This window comes from Trachypithecus francoisi, unplaced genomic scaffold (assembly GCF_009764315.1).
Source record: "Trachypithecus francoisi isolate TF-2019V2 unplaced genomic scaffold, Tfra_2.0 Lachesis_group4, whole genome shotgun sequence".
Taxonomy (NCBI): domain Eukaryota; kingdom Metazoa; phylum Chordata; class Mammalia; order Primates; family Cercopithecidae; genus Trachypithecus; species Trachypithecus francoisi.
The window spans coordinates 18,761,002-18,782,605 of NW_022681469.1; the positions used below are offsets into that span (position 1 = coordinate 18,761,002).

Consider the following 21,604-nt stretch of genomic DNA (forward strand, 5'->3'; position numbering starts at 1 on the left):
TTATACCAGCTACACGAACTCTGAAACCTGGCTTACTAGTATTTGGTGATGTCTGTAACAGTCTAGAGAATCCAAAAATTGGTTTAGTAAATTTGTTTTTACATATTAAAGTGTAAATAACTTTGGTTTTCTTATTTTTGTTAATCCAAATACAGCTTGTATCTGAACATGCCTTTGAAATTCCAGACAATGTTAGACCTGGACACCTTATTAAAGAACTTTCTAAAGTAATTCGAGCAATAGAGGTAAGAGTAGAAACTGTCATGTAAATGCTTGGTTATTATCTGCTTTGAGAAGCAAATGGATTTATCCCCACTCTGCAAGTGTTTCAAAACTCTTACACACTTAGAAGAAATATAATGAGCTGAGTATTTAGAGGTTTCTCAGGTTTTCAGGCTTCTGAAGTCCTTGAGAGAAATTTGTAATATTATATTCTCATGAAGTAATAAGGAAACAGTTACCAGGTTACTTTAGGATACTTAAAAAAATAAAAAATATGGAATATAAACAGTAGAACTTTTAGATCCAATTAATTTCAGCTACCCAGAGAGGAATACATGTTTGTATCGTTAGAACAAGAGAAGAAATGTAAGGTGAGTGAGTCAAGCTAGGGATGGAGAGAGGGATGATAAGCAGTAGAGTGGGGCAAGGAGATGCTTGGATAAATGCCCTTTAATAAAAGCTCAGAAAATCTGATTAGATATTTTAATTTATTAAGAGCTATTCTTGGTGTTTAAGAAAGGGTGTTGTAAAGTAATTCTTCAAGAAGGTTGTTCTGTTAGTGTCTAGCTTAAATTGAGAGGAAATTAGGTGGAGGAATGGAGGCCAGCTGATGATTTAACAGCTTACATTAAGGCTGTGTTTGGAGAATGAAAAGAGGTATACATTTACAAAATACTAAAATGCTTGGTTTAATATCAATGGATAGAATATGTAATTCTCAATGTGTTCAGATATAGGAGAAAAATATGTTCTGTTTTTAAAGTGTTATAGTAGTCACATTTAAATTGGTTTAGTATCAAAAGTCATATATCTGATCTTAAATATATATGTAAGTTTATACATATATAAATATCATGCATGATAACCAAAATGAAGAATAAACTTACTATGAAAGGTGTGATTCTATATAAAAAAAACTATAAATCTTTACTTATGGAAGTAAAACAATAGTTAAATAAATGGGAGTGTCATCTCTGAAAATGTCAATCAACTCTAAATTAGTATTACAAATTTAAAGTGGTAAAATACACTTGGAAGAATAATTAGACTGTCCCAGAGAGCAGCCAGTCCAGGATGGATCAGGAGAATGAAAGGATCCATATTTGTTATGACCTGAAATTCAAGTTTAACTGGGTGTCTTATACTTTATCTGGCAATCCTATCCAGGAAGGATGTCTCCAGAGAAAAATATAAAATTATTAGATCACCAAATGTGTTTGAATGTTTGTATTCTTCTAGTGGATAATTTGGGAATCAATTCGTGATTGAATAAGGGAATGTAATGACAATATGTTATATGTCACTGAGTTATCAATAATTTTTACTGAGTCCAATTTACTGAATATTGAAGGAATGGAAGGTATGTGTATGTTAAGAGAGATGTGTAAGGATTAAGACTTCATCTTGCATGATAGGAATTCAATAATATCTGAAGCTGAAAATAATATAAACATGTCATTTTATAATTTGGAAGCAAATAACTGGAGGGAAAACCATTTAGAAGAGTTGGAAGTCCTGGCTGTATACCTAAAAGAATTGATAGCAGGGACTCAAACAGGTATTTGTGCATCAATGTTGATAGCAGCATTATCCGCAGTAGCCAGAAGGTAGACCAAGCAACCCAGGTGTCCATCAGCAGGTGAATAGATAAAGTGTGGTACATACTCACAGTGGAATACTACTCAGCCTTATAAAAGAAGGAAATGCTGACTGGGAGGGTTCCAAGATGGCCAAATGGGAGCAGCTCCAGTCTACAGCTCCCAGCATGAGTGACGCAGAAGATGGGTGATTTCTGCATTTCCAACAGAGATACGGGGTTCATCTTACTGGGGCTTGTTGGACAGTGGGTGCAGCCCACGGAACGTGAGCCGAAGCAGGGCGGGGCATCGCCTCACCTGGGAAGTGCAAGAGGTTGGGGAATTCCCTTTCCTAGCTAAAGGAAGCCATGACAGACGGTACCTGGGAAATCGGGACACTCCCACCCTAATACTGCGCTTTTCCAGTGGTCTTAGCAAACAGCACATGAGGACATTATATCCTGCGCCTGGCTCAGAGGGTCCCACGCCCACGGAGTCTTGCTCACTGCTAGCACAGCAGTCTGAGATTGAACTGCCGGGCGGCAGCAAGGCTGGGGGAGGGGCGGCTGCCATTGCTGAGACTGAGTAGGTAAACAGAGCTGCCAGGAAGCTCAAACTGGGTGGAGCCCACTACAGCTCATGGAGGCCTGCCTGCCTCTGTAGACTCCACCTCTGGGGGCAGGGAATAGCTGAACAAAAGGCAGCAGAAACTTCTGCAGACATAAACGTCCCTGACAGCTTTGAAGAGAGTAGTGGTTCTCCCAGCTTGGAGTTTGAGATCTGAGAATGGACACACTGCCTCCTCAAGTGGGTCCCTGACCCCAGAGTAGCCTAACTGGGAGACACCTCCCAGTAGGGGGCGACTGACACCTCATACAGCCGGGTGCCTCTCTGAGATGAAGCTTCCAGAGGAAGGATCAGGCAGCAACATTTGCTGTTCTGCAATATTTGCTGTTCTGCAGTATTTGCTGTTCTGCAGCCTCCGTTTGTGATACCCAGGCAAACAGGGTCTGGAGTGGACCTCCAGCAAACTCCAACAGACCTGCAGCTGAGGGTCCTGACTGTTAGAAGGAAAACTAACAAACATGAAGGACATCCACACCAAAACTCCATCTCTAGGTCACCATCATGAAAGACCAAAGGTAGATAAAACCACAAAGATGGGGAGAAAACAGAGTAGAAAAGCTGAAAATTCCAAAAAGCAGAGTGCCTCTTCACCTCCAAAGGAATGCAGCTCCTTGCCAGCAATGGAACAAAACTGGACAAAGAATGACTTTTGACGAGTTGACAGAAGTAGGCCTCAGAAGATCAGTAATAACAAACTTCTCCAAGCTAAAGGAGGATGTTCGAACCCATCACAAAGACGCTAAAAACCTTGAAAAAAGATTAGATGAATAGCTAACTAGAATAACCAGCATAGAGAAGACATTAAATGACCTGATGGAGCTGAAAACCATGGCCCGACAACTGTGTGACGCATGCACAAGTTTCAGGAGCTGAATCGATCAACTGGAAGAAAGGGTATCAGTGATTGAAGATCAGATGAATGAAATGAAGTGAGAAGAGAAGTTTAGAGAAAAAAGAGTAAAAAGGAACAAACAAAGCCTCCAAGAAATGTGGGACTATGTGAAAAGGGCAAATCTACGTCTGATTGGTGTACCTGAAAGTGATGGGGAGAATGGAACCAAGTTGGAAAACACTCTTCAGGATATTATCCAGGAGAACTTCCCCAGCCTAGCAAAGCAGGCCAACATTCAAATTCAGGAAATACAGAGAACACCACAAAGATACTCTTCGAGAAGAGCAACTGCAAGACCCATAATTGTCAGATTCTCCAAAGTTGAAATGAAGGAAAAAATGTTAAGGGCAGCCAGAGAGAAAGGTCGGGTTACCCACAAAGGGAAGCCGATCAGACTAACAGCGGTTCTCTTGGCAGAAACTCTCCAAGCCAGAAGAGAGTGGGGGCCAATATTCAACATTCTTAAAGAAAAGGATTTTCAACCCAGAATTTCATATCCAGCCAAACTAGACTTCATAAGTGAAGGAGAAATAAAATCCTTTACAGACAAGCAAATGCTGAGAGATTTTGTCACCACCAGGCCTGCCTTACAAGAGCTCCTGAAGGAAGCACTAAACATGGAAAAGAACAACCGGTACCAGCCACTGCAAAAACATGCCAAATTGTAAAGACCATCGATGCTAGGAAGAAACTGCACCAACTAACAAGCAAAATAACCAACTAACATCATAATGACCGGACCAAATTCACACATAACAATATTAACCTTAAATGTAAATGGGCTAAATGTTCTAATTAAAAGACACAAACTGGCAAATTGGATAAAGAGTCAAGACCCATCAGTGTGCTGTATTCAGGAGACCCATCTCACGTGCAGAGACACACATAGGCTCAAAATAAAGGGATGGGGGAAGATCTGTCAAGCAAATGGAAAACAAAAGCAGGGGTTGCAGTTCTAGTCTCTGATAAAACAGACTTTGAACCAACAAAGATCAAAAGAGACAAAGAAGGCCATTATATAATGGTAAAGGGATAAATTCAACAAGAAGAATTAAGTATCCTAAATATATATGCACCCAATACAGGAGCACCCAGATTCATAAAGCAAGTCCTTAGAGACCTACAAAAAGACTTCAACTCCCACACAATAACAATAGGAGACTTTAACACACCACTAGTCAACATTAGACAGATCAACGAGACAGAAAGTTAAAAAAAAGATATCCAGGACTTGAACTCAGCTCTGCACCCAGCAGACCTAATAGACATCTACAGAACTCTCCATCCCAAATCAACAGAATGTACATTCTTCTCAGCACCACATCACACTTACTCCAAAATTGACCACATAGTTGGAAGTAAAGCACTCCTCGGCAAATGTAAAAGAACAGAAACTATAACAAACTGTCTCTCAGACCACAGTGCAATGAGATTAGAACTCAGAATTAAGAAACTCACTCAAAACCACACAACTACATGGAAACTGAACAACCTGCTCCTGAATGACTACTGGGTACATAATGAAATGAAGGCAGAAATAAAGATGTTCTTTGAAACCAATGAGAACAAAGACATAACATACCAGAATCTCTGGGACACATTTAAAGCAGTGTGTAGAGGGAAATTTATAGCACTAAATGGCCACAAGAGAAAGCAGGAAAGATCTAAAATTGATACCCTAACATCACAATTAAAAGAACTAGAGAAGCAAAAGCAAACAAATTCAAAAGCTAGCAGAAGGCAAGAAATAACTAAGATCAGAGCAGAACTGAAGGAGATAGAGACGCAAAAAAACCCTTCAAAGAATCAATGAATCCAGGAACTGGTTGTTTGAAAAGATCAACAAAATTCATAGACCACTAGCAAGACTAGTAAAGAAGAAAAGCGGAGAGGCAATAAAAAATGATAAAGGGGATATCACCACCAATCCCACGGAAATACAAACTACCATCATAGAATACTATAAACACCTCTACACAAATAAACTAGAAAATCTAGAAGAAATGGATAAATTCCTGGACGCATACACCCTCCCAAGACTAAACCAGGAAGAAATTGAATCCCTGAATAGACCAATAACAGGCTCTGAAATTGAGGCAATAATTAATAGCTTAACAACCAAAAAAAGTCCAGGACCAGATGGATTCACAGCCAAATTCTACCAGAGGTACAAAGAGGAGCTGGTACCATTCCTTCTGAAAATATTCCAATCAATAGAAAAAGAGGGAATCCTCCCTAAGTAATTTTATGAGGCCAGTATTATCCTGATACCAAAGCCTGGCAGAGACACAACAAAAAAAAAATTTTTGACCAATATCCCTGATGAACATGGATGCAAAAATCCTCAATAAAATACTGGCAAACTGAACCCAACAGCACATCAAAAAGCTTATCCAACATGATCAAGTTGGCTTCCTCCCTGGGATGCAAGGCTGTCCACCATACGCAAATCAGTAAACGTAATCCATCATATAAACAGAACCAAAGACAAAAACCACATGACTATCTCAATAGATGCAGAAAAGGCCTTTCACAAAATTCAACAGCCCTTCATGCTAAAAACTCTCAATAAATTCGGTATTGATGGAACGTATCTCAAAATAATAGCTATTTATGACAGACCCACAGCCAATATCATACTGAATGTGCAAAAACTGGAAGCATTCCCTTTGAAAATGGCACAAGACAGGGATGCCCTCTCTCACCACTCCTATTCGACATAGTATTGGAAGTTCTGGTCAGGGCAATCAGGCAGGAGAAAGAAATAAAGGGTATTCAGTTAGGAAAAGAGGAAGTCAAATGTGTCCCTGTTTGCAGATGACATGATTTAGAAAACCCCAGGGTCTCAGCCCAAAATCTCCTTAAGCTGATAAGCAACTTCAGCAAAGTCTCAGGATACAAAATCAATGTGCAAAAATCACAAGCATTCTTATGCACCAATAACAGACAAACAGAGAGCCAAATCACGAGTGAACTCCCATTCACAGTTGCTTCAAATAGAATAAAGTACCTAGGAATCCAACTTACAAGGGATATGAAGGACCTCTTCAAGGAGAACTGCAAACCACTGCTCAACGAAATAAAAGACAACACAAACAAATGGAAGAACATTCCATGCTCATGGATAGGAAGAATCAATATCATGAAAATGTCCATACTGCCCAAGGTAATTTATAGATTCAGTGCTATCCCCTTCAAGCTACCATGACTTTCTTCACAGATTTGGAAAAAACTACTTTAAAGTTCATATGGAACCAAAAAAGAACCCACATTGCCAAGACATTCCTAAGCCAAAAGAACAAAGCTGGAGGCATCATGCTACCTGACTTCAAACTATACTACAAGGCTACAGTAACCAAAACAGCATGGTACTTTTTTACCAAAACAGAGATGTAGACTAATGGAACAGAACAAAGCCCTCAGAATTAATACCACACGTCTACAACCATCTGATCTTTGACAAACCTGACAGAAACAAGAAATGGTTGCCTCTGGAGAATGAGAGTCAGGGATGAGGAAGAGGAGACTGCTATTTTTCATGATATGCTTATAGAATAATTTTTAAAACTACATAGATGTATCATTTTGTTTTAAAAAGTAATTAATTTATTCAAATATGTACGTGAAAAGAATATTCGTTGTTGGAAAGAACAATAGCCTAAATGGCTACCAGTAAGTATTAGGTCAGAAAATTAAGCTATATCCATACAGTAGAATGCAACACAGCCTTTAATAAGATATTGAAAATCAAGGCCCACTTCAGTGGCTAATTTAACACCTGTAATCCCAGCACTTTGGGAGGCTGAAGCAGGTGGATCCCCTGAGCTCTGGAGTTCAAGACCAGCCTGGGCAACATGGCAAATCCCTGTCTCTAAAACATTAGCCTGGTGCAGTGGCGTGCGCCTATAGTCCCAGCTACGTGGGAGGCTAAGGTAGGAGGATTGCTTGAGCCCAGGAGGCAGAGATTGCAGTGAGACAAGATTGCACCACTACACTGCACACACTGCAGCCTGGGTGACAAGAGCGAGACCCTGACTCCAAAAAAAAAAAAAAAAAAAATCAAGTATGTTCACAGTATATTATGTTGGAGAGAGAAGGGATATAAAGGTCTCAGCAAAGCTGTTTGAATCTTAGGGTTTAGTCTTTTTTGTGTTTATATGGTTAAACTGAATTGTTTTTGTTTTCTAAAATATTTTTATGGATGACTAGTTAGTCATGTATGTATGTAGTAGCCTTCTCATAAAAATACTCTGATTTTAATTCTTAAAGGAGGAGAATGGCAAACCATTTAAATCTCAGGGAATTCCTACTGTGTGTCCAGTTTCACGATCCTCAAATGAAGCAACTTCCCCATACCATTCCCGAAGAAAGATGAGGAAACTTCGAGATCATAATGTCCGAACTCCTTCTAACCTAGACATCCTAGAGCTCCACACAAGGGAGGTCCTCAAAAGATTAGAGATGTGTCCATGGGAAGAGGCAAGTATCATGTTTCATGACAACAAAAAGAAACTTGGCTGTTCCTTAAAGTCTTTAAAGGCTTAATAAGAGAATAGTCTGACTATTGTTGATATCTAATCTTGGCTGCAGCATTGTAGGGATCAACCAGTAGTTATGCCTGTGACAGGGAGCGGTGCTAAATCTTTCTAGGTTTTAGTGTAGAATTGGAATGAATAGACCTCATTTGATTGCTGATACGTTTATTGAGTCTTTATTAGCAAGTACCACTTCCTCTTCTAGGCTCTGGAGAACATTGTGAGCAAAACTTAAGTCCCTGCCCCTCATGAAGCTTCAATCCTAGTTCAAGCTGGAAGGATGGGGAGACAGAGACATATACTAAAATAATATAATTTCAGATGATAAGTGTTATTTTAAAAACCCAAAACAATAGAACAACAGAATAAAGAGGGATGAGGTAAAGCTGGCTGCTTTAGCTAAGGTGGTCAGAGAGTCTCTCGGGTTTGAACCGACAGCTGAATAACAAATAGGAAGAAGTCAAATGGTTACTTGGTGGTTGGAGGAATCACATTACAGGCAGAGGGAAGAGCAAATGCAGAAAGCGTCTGCTTGAGCCAGCAGTCAGCCTGGAGGACTGTTAGACTGAGAGACTGTCAGACGAAACTCTTAAACTTTGTGAAGTGCTGGCCTACTGGACAAAGGGGAAAGTGGAAGGCAGTAATGAGATCAGTGTAGCGCCTTTGCAGAACATGGTAGTGACTTTGTAGTGAGCTCTGCATCATCCATACTTTTACATCCCAAGTAGGGGATAAGCAACCATTTTAAATGAATAAGATCGAAGAACCAGGTGCTGTGGTGTGGGCCTGTAGTCCCAGCTGCTTAGGAGACTAAGTCAGGAGGATCATTTAAGCCAAGGAGTTTAAGGCCAACATAGCTAGATCCTGGCTTTAAAAAAAACAAAAAAACCCATATATATAAAACTTTCTTAAATATTTTAAATTGTATGTAATTATATTGTTTTAAGATTATGTTGTTCTAAACTGTAATCATCAGAGAAGATTAAGCTTATGAAAGGTTCTATTTATTATTAAGGGGAAAATCACTATGAAAAGGAAGTCTTTTTTATACATTAAAAACCAGCTACTACCTTTATGTCGCATGGTGACCCTTGTTCGTAGTGGTAGCAGTGTGGTAATCTGTAAGTTGCTGACTCGGTATTAGATGAAGGATTGGGTGAATGGAAAGGCCCAGTAGCTAGCACTTTAGCAGGAAGAAGCAAGGGGAAGAGAGCTAAAATACTCTGAGGCAGCACTTCTCCAGTTTTTCAGCTTTCTGTAAGAATGACATTTCTGGGCCGGACGCGGTGGCTCAAGCCTGTAATCCCAACACTTTGGGAGGCCGAGACGGGCGGATCACGAGGTCAGCAGATTGAGACCATCCTGGCTAACACGGTGAAACCCCGTCTCTACTAAAAAATACAAAAAACTAGCCGGGTGAGGTGGCAGGCGCCTGTAGTCCCAGCTACTCGGGAGGCTGAACCAGGAGAATGGTGTAAACCTGGGAGGCGGAGCTTGCAGTGAGCTGAGATCCGGCCACTGCACTCCAGCCCGGGCGACAGAGCGAGACTCCATCTCACACACACACACACACAAAAAAGACATTTCTTTGAATTCACTTTATGCGTATTTTATGTTTTACTTTCTAGAATGCATTTCATAGTTAATGGCCCTCCAGAAAGATGAGCCATACTCTTGCTTTGGCTTTAGGAACTCTGGAGTGCCATACTGCTGCATATCCCCAAGCCCAGGTGGCTGCCTGTGTCTTTGAGATGCAGAACCATGGGGGAGGTGGTGGTATACTGTATTCCTTCAGTCAAGCAGGGCTACCTGAGGGTGGATGGTAAGTAAGTTCTGCTTTTATACCTTCAGGACATCTTGAGCTCTAAACTGAATGGAAAATTCAACAAACATCTCCAACCATCTTCCACGGTACCTGAATGGAGAGCGAAAGATAATGATCTACGATTACTGCTGACAAATGGAAGAATAATCAAGTATGTAAAGTAAATCAGAGTATCAAATAGATTAATTTTCATTGGATTTCCTTTGTTCATTTAACCCAGTGGTCCTCAACCCTTTTGGCACCAGGGACTGGTTTTGTGGAAGACAATTTTTTCTCAGCCAGGGAATGGTTTTGGGATTAAACTGTTCCACCTCAGATCATTAGGCATTAAATTCTCATAAGGAGTGTGTAACCCTTGGACATGTATAGTTCACAATATGGTTCACGCTCCTGTGACAATCTAATGCTGCCACTGATCTGACAGGAGACAGAACTCAGGTGGTAATGCTCACTGGCCCACTAACTAACCTCCTGCTGTGCGACCCAGTTCCTGACAGGCCATGGACTGGTACCAGTCTATGGCCCAGGGGTTGGGGATGCCTGTTTAATCTGTAGTGAGCTCAGTGGCTCACACCCGTAATCCCAAGTTGATTTGGGAGTCTGAGGTGGGAAGATCTCTGCGGCTAGGAGTTTGAAACTAGCCTGGGCAACTTAGCGAGACTCCATCTCTACAAAAAACTAAAACTAAGTTAGCTGGGTGTGGTGGCCGTGCCTGTAGTCCTGGCTACTTGAAAAACTGAGGTGAGAGGATCGCTTGAGCCCAGGAGTTCAAAGTTACAGTGAGCTATGATTGTGCCACTACACTGCAGCCAGGGCAACAGAGCAAGACCCTGTCTCAAAAAACAAAAACAAACAAACAAAAAACAAACCTCAGATCCCTAGTACATACTATTGCACAGTTGATTGAAATATGGGGATAGTGTCTCCATTCTCTCCTCTTTGTAAATTAAGGGAGGGGGAATAAATACTGTTTGGCTACAGAGTCTTGCACTATATTCTAACTTGATTATTTTTCCTTCTTGATACAGAGATGAAAGACAGCCGTTTGCAGATCAAAGTCTTTATACAGCAGATAGTGAAAATGAAGAGGATAAAAGAAGGACAAAAAAGGCAAAAGGGAAGATAGAAGAGCGTTCAAGAATAGAGGGAATAGAAAATGAAGAATCTCAAAAACCACTGAACAGTATGTTTTAATGGTTATTTTAAAGATCTTTTCATTACTAATATAATATGTAAAGTAACTTGCTAATTTTGAAGTTCTTAAGTTTATAATAGCAGAAAAGTTTTGTGTCCCTAAAACTGTCTTGAAAAATCTGAAGTATGTCTGAGTAGTTCACCCATCAGAGAAGTGCTGAACGTGAATGCACAGAGAGGTGTAGTGGCCAGGCATGGTGTTCTCAGTGAGGGGGATGTATGTGGGTTAGAGATGCACTCCTCTAGTCAGTTTTTAAAGAGTCACTTGAAAGCTAATGCATGTTATAGGCCTCTACTCCCTAAAATAAAAGTTTCTAGTTTAATTTTATATATAAGTTCAGGTACCATGTATATGGTTTTCAGAATTAGGAAGTATATAGGATTAGCTAATCTGAAGCTGTTAGTAATCCATGTATTATGGTTTTAATTGATTACTTGTTGACAAGAAGGTCTTTACTGGGTTATTTAATTGGTTATCATCAGTATGGCAAAATAGTAACACTCCTTCTCCTTAAGGTCTTTCTTCTTTGAATTAAGCTTTAATTTCTCAACATATTTCAGGATCTCTGTATTCCTTTCTATTTTAAAAAGTAGTTCAAATAAATATTTTGGTACTTGACAAATAAATGTTTCAGATAACTAACATTTAATCCATGTTGAACACCCCAATTCCTGCTAATTTGAGTAAAATTGGCACTGCTGTAGTTGGTGACTCTGCCTTTGCACACATGCCAGGTGCTAATCAACAGGAATCCATCGAACCATTGCTCTATGTCCGTGCCTCATGAAAGAGAAAGCCCAGTTTATAAGCATGTTGAATTCACTATCTACGTGAATGCTTTTTATGTTTGGGAAAGTTATCTTTTTGTTTTCTAATGATACAACTAATGCAAAAGGAGAAGTGTGAAATGCATCTAGTAGCTAATTTTAGTTTCAACATTTTTCTTCTGGAAAGAAATATAAAACAGTCAATCTATCCAAATAAGGAATATATAATTATGGAAATACCACACTCAATATTTGAGAATATACTTCAGTCTGTATCTTGGCCAATTATGGAGAAAGACCTTAAGGGGAGAAAGAAATAAAGAAAATAAAAGTGAAAAAGGAAGGTAGAGCAAGAGATTGAGAGACATCACAAGCTGGGTGGACTTTAGATATCACTTTGTCACCTTGTTCATCGTAGTCAAATGACTTTCTCTTTTTCTCTCAAATTTTCATTCTTTTTCAGGGTTTTTTACACGTGTGAAATCAGAACTCAGGAGTAGATCATCAGGATATTCTGATATTTCTGAGTCAGAAGACTCCGGACCCGAGTGCACTGCACTGGTACGCCTGAGACCCCGTGGCTTGTACGTTATTTGATGGAAAGATGAGCATCACGTAACTTCTCCTGGAAGGAAGGCAAATGACAGCTTTTCTCAAAGCTTGTCTCTCTGACTTATGTAGCCCAGGGTCTTCTGTGGTGGTCAGTGTACACACACGCCATCATGTGACCATTCACATTTGAGACATAGAGCTTTTGTCTGATTTTGGAAAGGGTAGAGGGAGAGATTCCTTTGCTTATACTATTCTTGTTTCATATTTCTCATGGATTACATTTTATTTTACCTTAAAGGAAGCCTGTACTGTGTATTTTTTTAAGGTAGTATGTTCAACTAGTTAATAGAGATTATCATTTTTTTCCATGTGAAATACAGAAATAATTCCATGATAATTAAGATTCTGACTTTCCCTAGATGCATAAAATCTTTTTGGACTAATGTATACAGACTTGGTCAATTTCTTATGTAGCTTTGTTTCGTGTAATTATTATCTCAGAAAAATAACTTTACCACTGAAGAGTCTGAAAGTTCAGGTGATGAGAAGAAACAAGAAATAACATCCAACTTTAAGGAGGAATCTAATGGGATGAGGAACTTCCTTCGAAAGAGCCAGAAGCCATCTAGAAGTGAAATTCCAATTAAAAGGTAGGCTTGCTGATAGTAGTAAGTCTTATTATATTGTAAGATAAATACTATGAAAATTTTTTTTAGTTTTACATTTTACCAAAAATGTCATCAGAAAAAATAGACTCCGTTTTTGTGTCATCTCCTCTTTAGGGAATGTCCTACCTCGACGAGCACAGAGGAAGAAGCTATTCAGGGCATGCTGTCTATGGCAGGGTTGCACTATTCCACTTGTTTACAAAGGCAAATACAAAGCACAGGCTGCAGTGGTGAAAGAAACTCTCTCCAGGATCCCAGCAGCTGCCATAGCAGTAACCCTGAGGTTAGGCAGTTGTATCGCTATCATAAACCAGTGGAATGTGGTAAGAAACATAAAATATCCGTCTCTAAAAAGTCACATATGGTGCCCAACTTAATGGCTCAATAATCCTCATTTAGGTTAGAGATTATGAATAAGCATCTTTAGTTGGAAATGTGTGAAGAAGGTTGACCAAAAAAAAAGCACAATGCTGACATATCATGTAAGATGGAAGCAGAAGACCTCAAAATGTAAATTACCTGGGATTGACAATTGTGTTCACTAGCATCATTCTTCCATTGTTACTGCAAGCCAGTTAGTAGTATTTCCCTTTTACAGACAGGTTGATCAGAGTGGAAGGAGTGTTTTGGTGCCTTAAATGGTCAACTAAGCTTGAACAATCAGCCCTTTTTCCTTTTATGAGAGGAAAAACAAGTTTTGAACTGTTTCCTTCTGATTGAGGCTATTCTTTCTCCTACTTGAAAAGAAAGTATTAGGAAAAGAGAATGGACTCAGTGGCAGTGTTAGGCATGCCACATAGTGTTTTCTTCTTTGTGCCTTTAGAGAAAATGTTTGTGTCCCAAAAAGCCTGAGGACAACTGGGGAGAAGATAGTACTATATTAAAATTGAATGCCTATATAATAATTGTGTTTGATCCTACATAATTATCAATTATCAATTATGTACCTGAGGAGCCTGACATCCATTTCACTGAAATAATTTTTATTTATTTATTTATTTAAATTTTTTTTTGAGACTGTCTCACTCTGTTGCCCAGGCTGGAATGCAGTGGCACAAATATGGCTCACTGTAACCTCAACCTCCAGGGCTCAAGCAATCTTCCTGTCTCAGCCTTCCAAGTAGCTGGAACTACAGATATATGTCACCACACCTGGCTAATTTTTTGATATTTTGTAGAGACGAGGTCTCAACTATGTTGCCCAGACTGGTCTCCAACTCCTGAGCTCAGGTGATCCTGCTGCCTCTGCTTTCCAAAGTGCTGAGATTACAGGTGTGAGCCACCATGCCTGGTTATTTCACTTAATTCTTAAAACAATACTTGTAGGTAAAATTACTCCCATTTTACTGGTAAAGGAAATAAGACTTAATAAAACTAATTTAACTTAACTTGTCCGTACTTCGCATAGCTATTATTCAGTGGTATTGGAATTTGAAGCTAGGACCATCTGATCTCAAAGTCTTTGCTTATTGTATAAGAGGAAATTGAAGTTTGGAGAGGATAAATAAGTTGCCTAAAGTTGCGTTGGTAATGGAATAACTCAATTTCAGATTTGGGTTTGTCTGTTTTTCTACTGCACCATTTTGTCTTCCTTTAGTCCTTTGAACACTTTCATGGAAATACTGCAAAATTCAGGCAAATACCTGCCTTTATTCTACGTGGAAAAATGTACCATTTTTAGAGAGAATTATTGCATTGGTTTTACATATACAATAGGTGGCCATAGAATTTGATTTTATATCACTGGGCGCAGTGGTTCATGCCTGTAATCCCAGCACTTTGGGAGGCTGAGACGGGCGGATCACCTGAGGTTGGAAGTTCAAGACCAGCCTGACCAACATGGAGAAACCCCATCTCTACTAAACATACAAGAATTAGCTGGGCGTGGTGGCACATGCCTGTAATCCCAGCTACTTGGGAGGCTGAGGCAGGAGAATTGCTTGAACCTGGGAGGTGGAGGTTGCAGTGAGCCGAGATCGCACCATTGCACTCCAGCCCGGGCAACAAGAGCGAAACTCTGTCTCAAAAAAAAAATTTGATTGTAGATCTTCCAGCATGTAGCCCAAAACCCATTATATAAAGACGGTCTTTGAGGCTGGTCTGAGTGTGGTGGTGTTTATAACTAATTGATCACGAACAATTACAGATTTATTTGTTCCTTCTCCATGTCACTGCTTCACTTGTCTAGCGAATGAATGAATAAATGAAGACAGTCTTTGAGAGAATCAAAAGAATTAACATAATAGGTTATGAGCGGGTGACTTTTTGTTTTTGAGAGGGAAAGACATATAGTGAAGGTAAAGGCATGCAAATAAGTATCTCAAGAGTTAATGTGTTTTTAAGTAAAATGTCAACATAAATTTGCTTTTTTTTTTTTCACCCCCAAGATGGAATCTCACTCTGTTGCCTAGGCTGGAATGCAGTGGCATGATTTCAGCTCACTGCAACCTCTGCCTCCCGAGTTCAAGTGATTCTTGTGCCTCAGCCTCCCAAGTAGCTGAGATTACAGTCATCTGCCACCAAACCCAACTAAATTTTGTATTTTTAGTAGAGACGGGATTTCACCATGTTGGCCAGGCTGGTCTTGAACTCCTGACCTCAAGTGATTCACCTGCCTCGGCCTCCCAAAGTATTGGGATTACAGGCATGAGCCACCGCACCCAGCCTGCTTTTATTTTTAAACATTAGGTTAATTTTGTCATTTCGTATCGAGTTTGTGCAAAGTTAATTAAACTAAAACTTCTTTTTAGGATACCATGTCAAGACTGAAGATCCAGACTTGAGGACTTCCTCCTGGATTAAACAGTTTGATACTTCCAGATTTAATCCTCAGGTATAGTCAAAGTTTGAAACGTTAAAAGGAGATTTTAAATGGTCATTAACGTAGTTTTTGCTTTCTTTTTTAAAACTGTAGCAACCAGCTATCAACTGCTAGATCTAGGCAGCCAAAAAATTACAGTTAAATGCACATTTGAACAATTGTCCATTTTGAGAGATGCCAAAATGATGACTAACATAAGGCTCATGGATAGAATGCCATCTGGAAAAGAATAATTTATTCAAGGGAGCCGTTAAACCACTGGCTGCCAACTTTGCCCTGTAGGTTATATCCGGTTAGATTGAAATATTCAAGGAAAAGAAGAATATCATATCCTTTTAATCTCTGATCTGTTTCTTGAACAGTTTTGGATACCAAATTTCTTTGCGCATTTGATGAAAGTTACAGATTATCTTTCTGGCAAAAACATTCATGATAAACACAACTTTTGCTTACATTACTCACCATTTGTGCTACTACCACCCCCTCTTGCCCCACACCATTCATTGATTCCAGATGAAGAACCGTTGCTATAAGAGAAAAACCTGGGGAGGGGGGAGGGATTGCATTGGGAGTTGTACCTGATGTAAATGACGAGTTGATGGGTGCAGCACACCAACATGGCACAAGTATACATATGTAACAAACCTGCACGTTATGCACATGTACCCTAGAACTTAAAGTATAATAATAATTTAAAAAAAAAAAAAAAACCTGGATGTTTTAGGATCCCAGAATATTAATGCTTATGCCAAACAAAATGAGCCCAAAGTAGCAGTTTTGAAAAAACTAAAACTTTACCAGCAGCACCAAACAAGGAAAGTGATACAACCTTTTGCTGCAAACGTTGGAAAACGGCAACTAAAGAAAGAATCGAAGTTCTCATGTGGCATTGTGGGGCCCCAAACCTCTCTACCCTAAGCACACGTAAGAAAGAAAGTAAATCAGCAAAGGCAGAAATATTGCCTCTAGTTCTCCTTTAAGTGAAGAAACATTTGTGGGTGAGAAGGGAAGGAGGGAAGAGGAGACGGGAACTTGAGTCGACTGTTTAAGAAGTGAAGGGGAAATCTCTTGTGAATAAAGCTTTCACATAGCACTGAAAGACCTCAGCGGAAGTGAAAAGGGCCTCCTGGGTTTTGCCATCTTCCAGAGCCCTGGGTTGACTGGAGGAATGGACTAAAATCCCTGCAGGAGGAGATATCTGTATATATAGACAGAAAAGACTCTGCCCCTAAATATGGAACATCATTAATCTCTGAATAGTGGCATTATGGGTGGTTTTTATTAATTTTTTTTAATTTGGCTTATCTATATTTTTAAAATATTTAAGCAATTACTTTTATAAGAAAAAGAGGCAAGTTTTGTTTTTTTTTAAAGGAATAGAAGTATACATTCCAGAGTCAAAGGTCATAAGAAATCTCATTATACTTTTCAGAATATGATTTTATAGTGCCTCACTGTAGCTGGTGATAAAGTTTATCACTTATTAGCACTGTAGGATTCATTACATAATGTAAGCTATTATTTAAATCTGGCTGTTCTTTTTATAATTGTTTTTGAAAATAGATGAAAACATAGAGGATGGATGATTAGCATAATGAAAACTTGTTTCATGAAACATTCACACTGTAGTGTACTCTGTTCACATCTAGTCTGTTCCTTTCTCTTTTTAATGCTAATTATGACCCTCTCAGTTAATTTCAAGACTCACCAATCAGTAGCGTTTTTTTGCCCCCTGGAAGTTTACTCAATAGTCTTAAGAGACTGAAAGAGTGGTTGTAGTAAAAGGAAAACACCAAGCTTGGGACTCTGGATCTAAGGATTTCCTAGCAAAATAATACAGTGGAGATGAACCTGACAAAAGATAGATTCTAGAAAAGAACATGGCACATGAGAGGTCCAAGGGAGCTGTGACGTGTCAAGGAAGTGGGAGAACCGTTCCCCCAGCTCAGGGTCCCTGTGTGGCATGTGCTCACTGAGCGGAGTAGCAAGTAGGGCATGTTGCCTGTTTACATTGTTTTCTCTCACTCTCTCTTTTGCCTTCTTAACTTACAATGCACCTTCAAGACCCAAGTCCTTCAGAGCTACTGAGACGACATGATGCGGGAGTGGTCATTCTGTGGCTAATAGATGTTAAGAAAATCAGAATTCAGTAGTTTGTTTCTTCTGTTACTTGACTTTGCCAATGCATAGAGAGCTTAAATACCTCATTTAAACCCTAAAAATTCAGCCTCATTTCCTTCCTCCTCCTTCAGGATCTAAGTAGAAGCCAGAAATGCATCAAAAAGGAAGGTTCATCAGAAATTAGTCAGAGGGTACAAAGTAGGAATTATGTGGACAGCAGCGGCTCAAGCCTTCAGAATGGAAAGTATATGCAGAATTCAAACCTGACTTCGGGAACATGCCAGCTAAGTAATGGCAGTCTAAGCCCAGAAAGGCCAGTTGGTGAAACTTCCTTCTCCGTGCCCCTTCACCCTACCAAGAGACTGGCATCAAATCCACCACCTATCAGCAACCAAGCAACAAAAGGTAACTTTCACACATGTATAGAGGAAGTATATTTCTGACTGTATGTGATGGTCATCGTGGCAGTTGACGTGTAGTCTCTACACTCAAGTTGTTCAACATCTCACGCATCGTGATGGCAGTATACTCAGGCTACTACAGGAACAAAGAAAAAGGATCCCCAAATCAGCTCTGAGGAGCAAAAGACAGATCCTAAAATCAGATGCTCAGGGATTAGGCTGAATTGGGGAAAGTAACAAAATAGACAGCTTTGAAGGCAGAGGATCAAGCCTGAGGCAGGGCATAAAGGGGAGAAGCAGGATGTGGGGTATTTGTGAAGTGGTAGTCTGTTTTGTTGCCTAAGCATAGTGTAATGCAGGATAGGGAAGAACCCAGGCTGAAGAGCAGGTAGACCAGACTGTGGGAAGGCCTCGGGAGTCTCGTGAGGGCCTAGTGTGATGAGGTGGAAGGGTTTTAAACAGCGGAAGTCTAGAAGTACAACTTTGTCCATGCAGAACACCTAAGGGCTTACTTCTCATAAAGAAAGCTCCCCCCATAGTCTTCCAGGTGCTCTCTGAAGTGTGCTTTTCATTGTTACTGACACTTCTTTTGGTGTTTTATAGGTAAACGTCCAAAAAAAGGAATGGCAACAGCCAAGCAACGTCTTGGGAAGATCCTTAAGTTGAACAGAAATGGCCATGCTCGTTTCTTTGTGTGACAGAGCTGCTGTTGCAGCCTTTCTTCCCTTTGGAGGCCAGTCTAGGGGGGCAGGAGCCTGGAGCTTCCCCTGTCCCCTTGCCTGGAGCAGTTTGTGTGTATAGTAAGAACACTGCCCGAAGAACAGAATGAACCTGATGCTGCATTTTCACTGTGCCACACCCACTCAGCAATAACCATTTTGGACCTGGTGGGGGAGAGGAGGAAGGAGGGTAGAACCTTAAAAAGAGACCTCGAACTGGAAAGGGTCTCTTGTCAGGGCTTGAATTTTATTTTGTTGTTGGTAGTGTCTTGATGTATTTTCAGTGGTAGGGTAAAGAATTATCAATAATTTATTTAACAGATTTTTTTTAAAAGTTAACAGCTTTTAAATTCTTTTTTTAAAGCTATTTATTTGGAAGATTTCTGGAGAAATATCTCACTAATTTAGATGTAAGAATGTGAAGGTTTTTAAATTATTTTTGATAGTGTGTGTGTTACATGTGGGGAAGAGCCACGGTAACAGTAACTAGTCTGGACTCTTAAATTTGATATTCAGGTTAAAGTCTTAAACAGGGATTTGATGCATTAATTATTTTAAATTAAGATGTATATGAAAATCATTTTATTTTATATATTTCATGTGTTTTTTATAAGCTATTAGCTTCGCTTTTGCTAACATCCAAGGTGCATACTGTTATCCAGGTTGATTACCTTATATCCCACCTTCCCTCTGCACTCCCTATCATTTTGTGATGACCCAGTGAGACTCTTCTCTTTGCAGGGAAATACTTTCTTAGCCAATGTGTAAAAATTCCATAAAAGATCCCTCATTTCTCATTTCGTTTGACATTGTGATTTTCTTCTCAATATTAAAAAAATAGGCTTTTGCATTTTCATTTCTGCTGATGATATCTGGGTCCCAAAGAGAACAGCTTTAATACCTTTTTCCTATTTGTGGGAAAAGTATTATAAGTTTGGTTAAATTGTCATGTTTATAGTTTTTCCAAATACATTTGTAACGACAACAGGCCTTCTTCGTACTGCTGGTGTTGGACAACAGGACTGACACCTGCTGCGGAGGTTATATCTTATGATGCTTTTATTCTCCATACCTGATTTGTTGGAAAATGTTATTTGACTTAGGATATTCAAATCTGCATAATAAGCCGTAATATAATAGGATTAATACTACATTAAGTTGTATAGAAGCAAGCATGTTGGAATAGCTCTTTTGTGTGTATTTACTTTTTTTATTTCTTAATTTTCAAAGAATTACTTAAGATATGGATTTGGAGTAAAATAGGTGCTTTTGGCAGTTTCTTCCATCTATCCTAACCTGACCAGTGCGTATTGAGGTTAAGTATCTGGTTAAACTTAAGGTAACCATTTATTTCCTTTATGTATGATTTTTACTAAATGCCAGTTTTCAGTTGCTTTTAGTAGCTTCTCTTTTCCCTTTTTTCCCTCCATGGTATAAAAATAAGTGATTTCTGGGGGTGAGGCAGAAATGTTCCCAAGTCTGACAATAGAGCATTTTACAAATTCCTACAAAGAAAATATAGACAAATAGATAAAATTTATTTTTATGGAGAAGAAGTACGGCCGTATTGTGGATTTGTCTTTTTTTACTCAGCAAGATAGCAGGACTTACCCTTCTCTATTAAGTATCACTTGAACTGCTAAGAAGAAAAAAGTCTGTACCATCATCTTTGATGGTTGCATTCAAATGTGTATTTTCAAAGAGAAATACTTCTTAGTGTTCCCATTCCAAAATGTCATGGGATAAATATGAAATAGTTTATGAAGTAGCCTTTTTGGTTCAGAGTGACTGGACCAAAGTCTGAATCTTATCTGGGTATCAGGAAAAATAATTTTTATGGAAATCCTCAGTGTCTATAAACAACCCGTGTAAACCCTGTCTACACTATGCCAAAACCAGTGGAAAGATGGGTAGAGTCATCATCTCAGGATGTCAAAAATCTGGGTTTGACTGATTCTTCTACCTTCCCACACAGTGTATTCTTGTGATGTGTTGGTTTTCTGTAAATCCTGAGTTGGTGTTACAATAGTCATGTTTTTATTTTGGGTTAAGAAATAAGAGGTGTAAGAGCTGTAATTTCCTTTGCCTGTTATATCATGATCTGGGTTTTCTTTTTTCCTTTATGTTTTTCACAACTCTGAGTTTTTCAGTTTCTTTCTTTAGCCACAAAAATTAAAATGAAAATTTATTTTTATGAATTAAAATGAAATTTAATTTATTTTTATGAATTAAAATTGTGGCCAGTATCCACTGTGTCCTTAGGCTGAGAAGTACTAATTTTGAGTAGCCTGTATGTGGAATTCTAAAGTGAAGGTACTGTGGATTCATTTTTAGTAGTTTTAGCCCCTTAAGTGTGGCTAGGTTAGAAAACTTTCAGCAAAGTAATAGAAGAACTCGAATAGAATCCATGTATCTTTTTCTGAATTGGTGAAAATTCAGCCATTGATCCGGTGACTCTTAGTCAAGCCTCTTATAACATTACTGGCCGTGATGCATCCCTTTATCTCATGGAAATGACTGAACTTTGTGGTAACTGCTGCCAGTACCTGGGCTTAATTAACAGTAATAGAGAACCTCATTTATACCATACAGACACAGCAACTTAGGAAGACAGCATTGATAGCATTTAGCTAGTCGTAAGCAAATACAAATATATAAAATTGAAAATTATGATTTAACATA

General features: G+C 39.1%; 1 protein-coding gene across 2 annotated transcripts in view; it reads left to right on the forward strand.

Moving 5' to 3' along the window:
- Positions 1 to 19,778, forward strand: part of KDM7A (lysine demethylase 7A) — a 90,862-nt gene extending 71,084 nt beyond the window's left edge. For both annotated transcript variants that reach the window (XM_033194854.1, XM_033194855.1), the window contains exons 11-20: positions 156 to 245; positions 7,588 to 7,797; positions 9,705 to 9,829; positions 10,707 to 10,861; positions 12,104 to 12,201; positions 12,694 to 12,842; positions 12,975 to 13,183; positions 15,611 to 15,693; positions 17,934 to 18,207; positions 18,807 to 19,778. In XM_033194854.1, coding sequence (XP_033050745.1) covers positions 156 to 245; positions 7,588 to 7,797; positions 9,705 to 9,829; positions 10,707 to 10,861; positions 12,104 to 12,201; positions 12,694 to 12,842; positions 12,975 to 13,183; positions 15,611 to 15,693; positions 17,934 to 18,207; positions 18,807 to 18,901 — 1,488 coding nt within the window. In that variant the 3' untranslated portion in view covers positions 18,902 to 19,778. The remainder of the gene's footprint in view (positions 1 to 155; positions 246 to 7,587; positions 7,798 to 9,704; positions 9,830 to 10,706; positions 10,862 to 12,103; positions 12,202 to 12,693; positions 12,843 to 12,974; positions 13,184 to 15,610; positions 15,694 to 17,933; positions 18,208 to 18,806) is intronic.
- Positions 19,779 to 21,604: the final 1,826 nt, after the last annotated feature.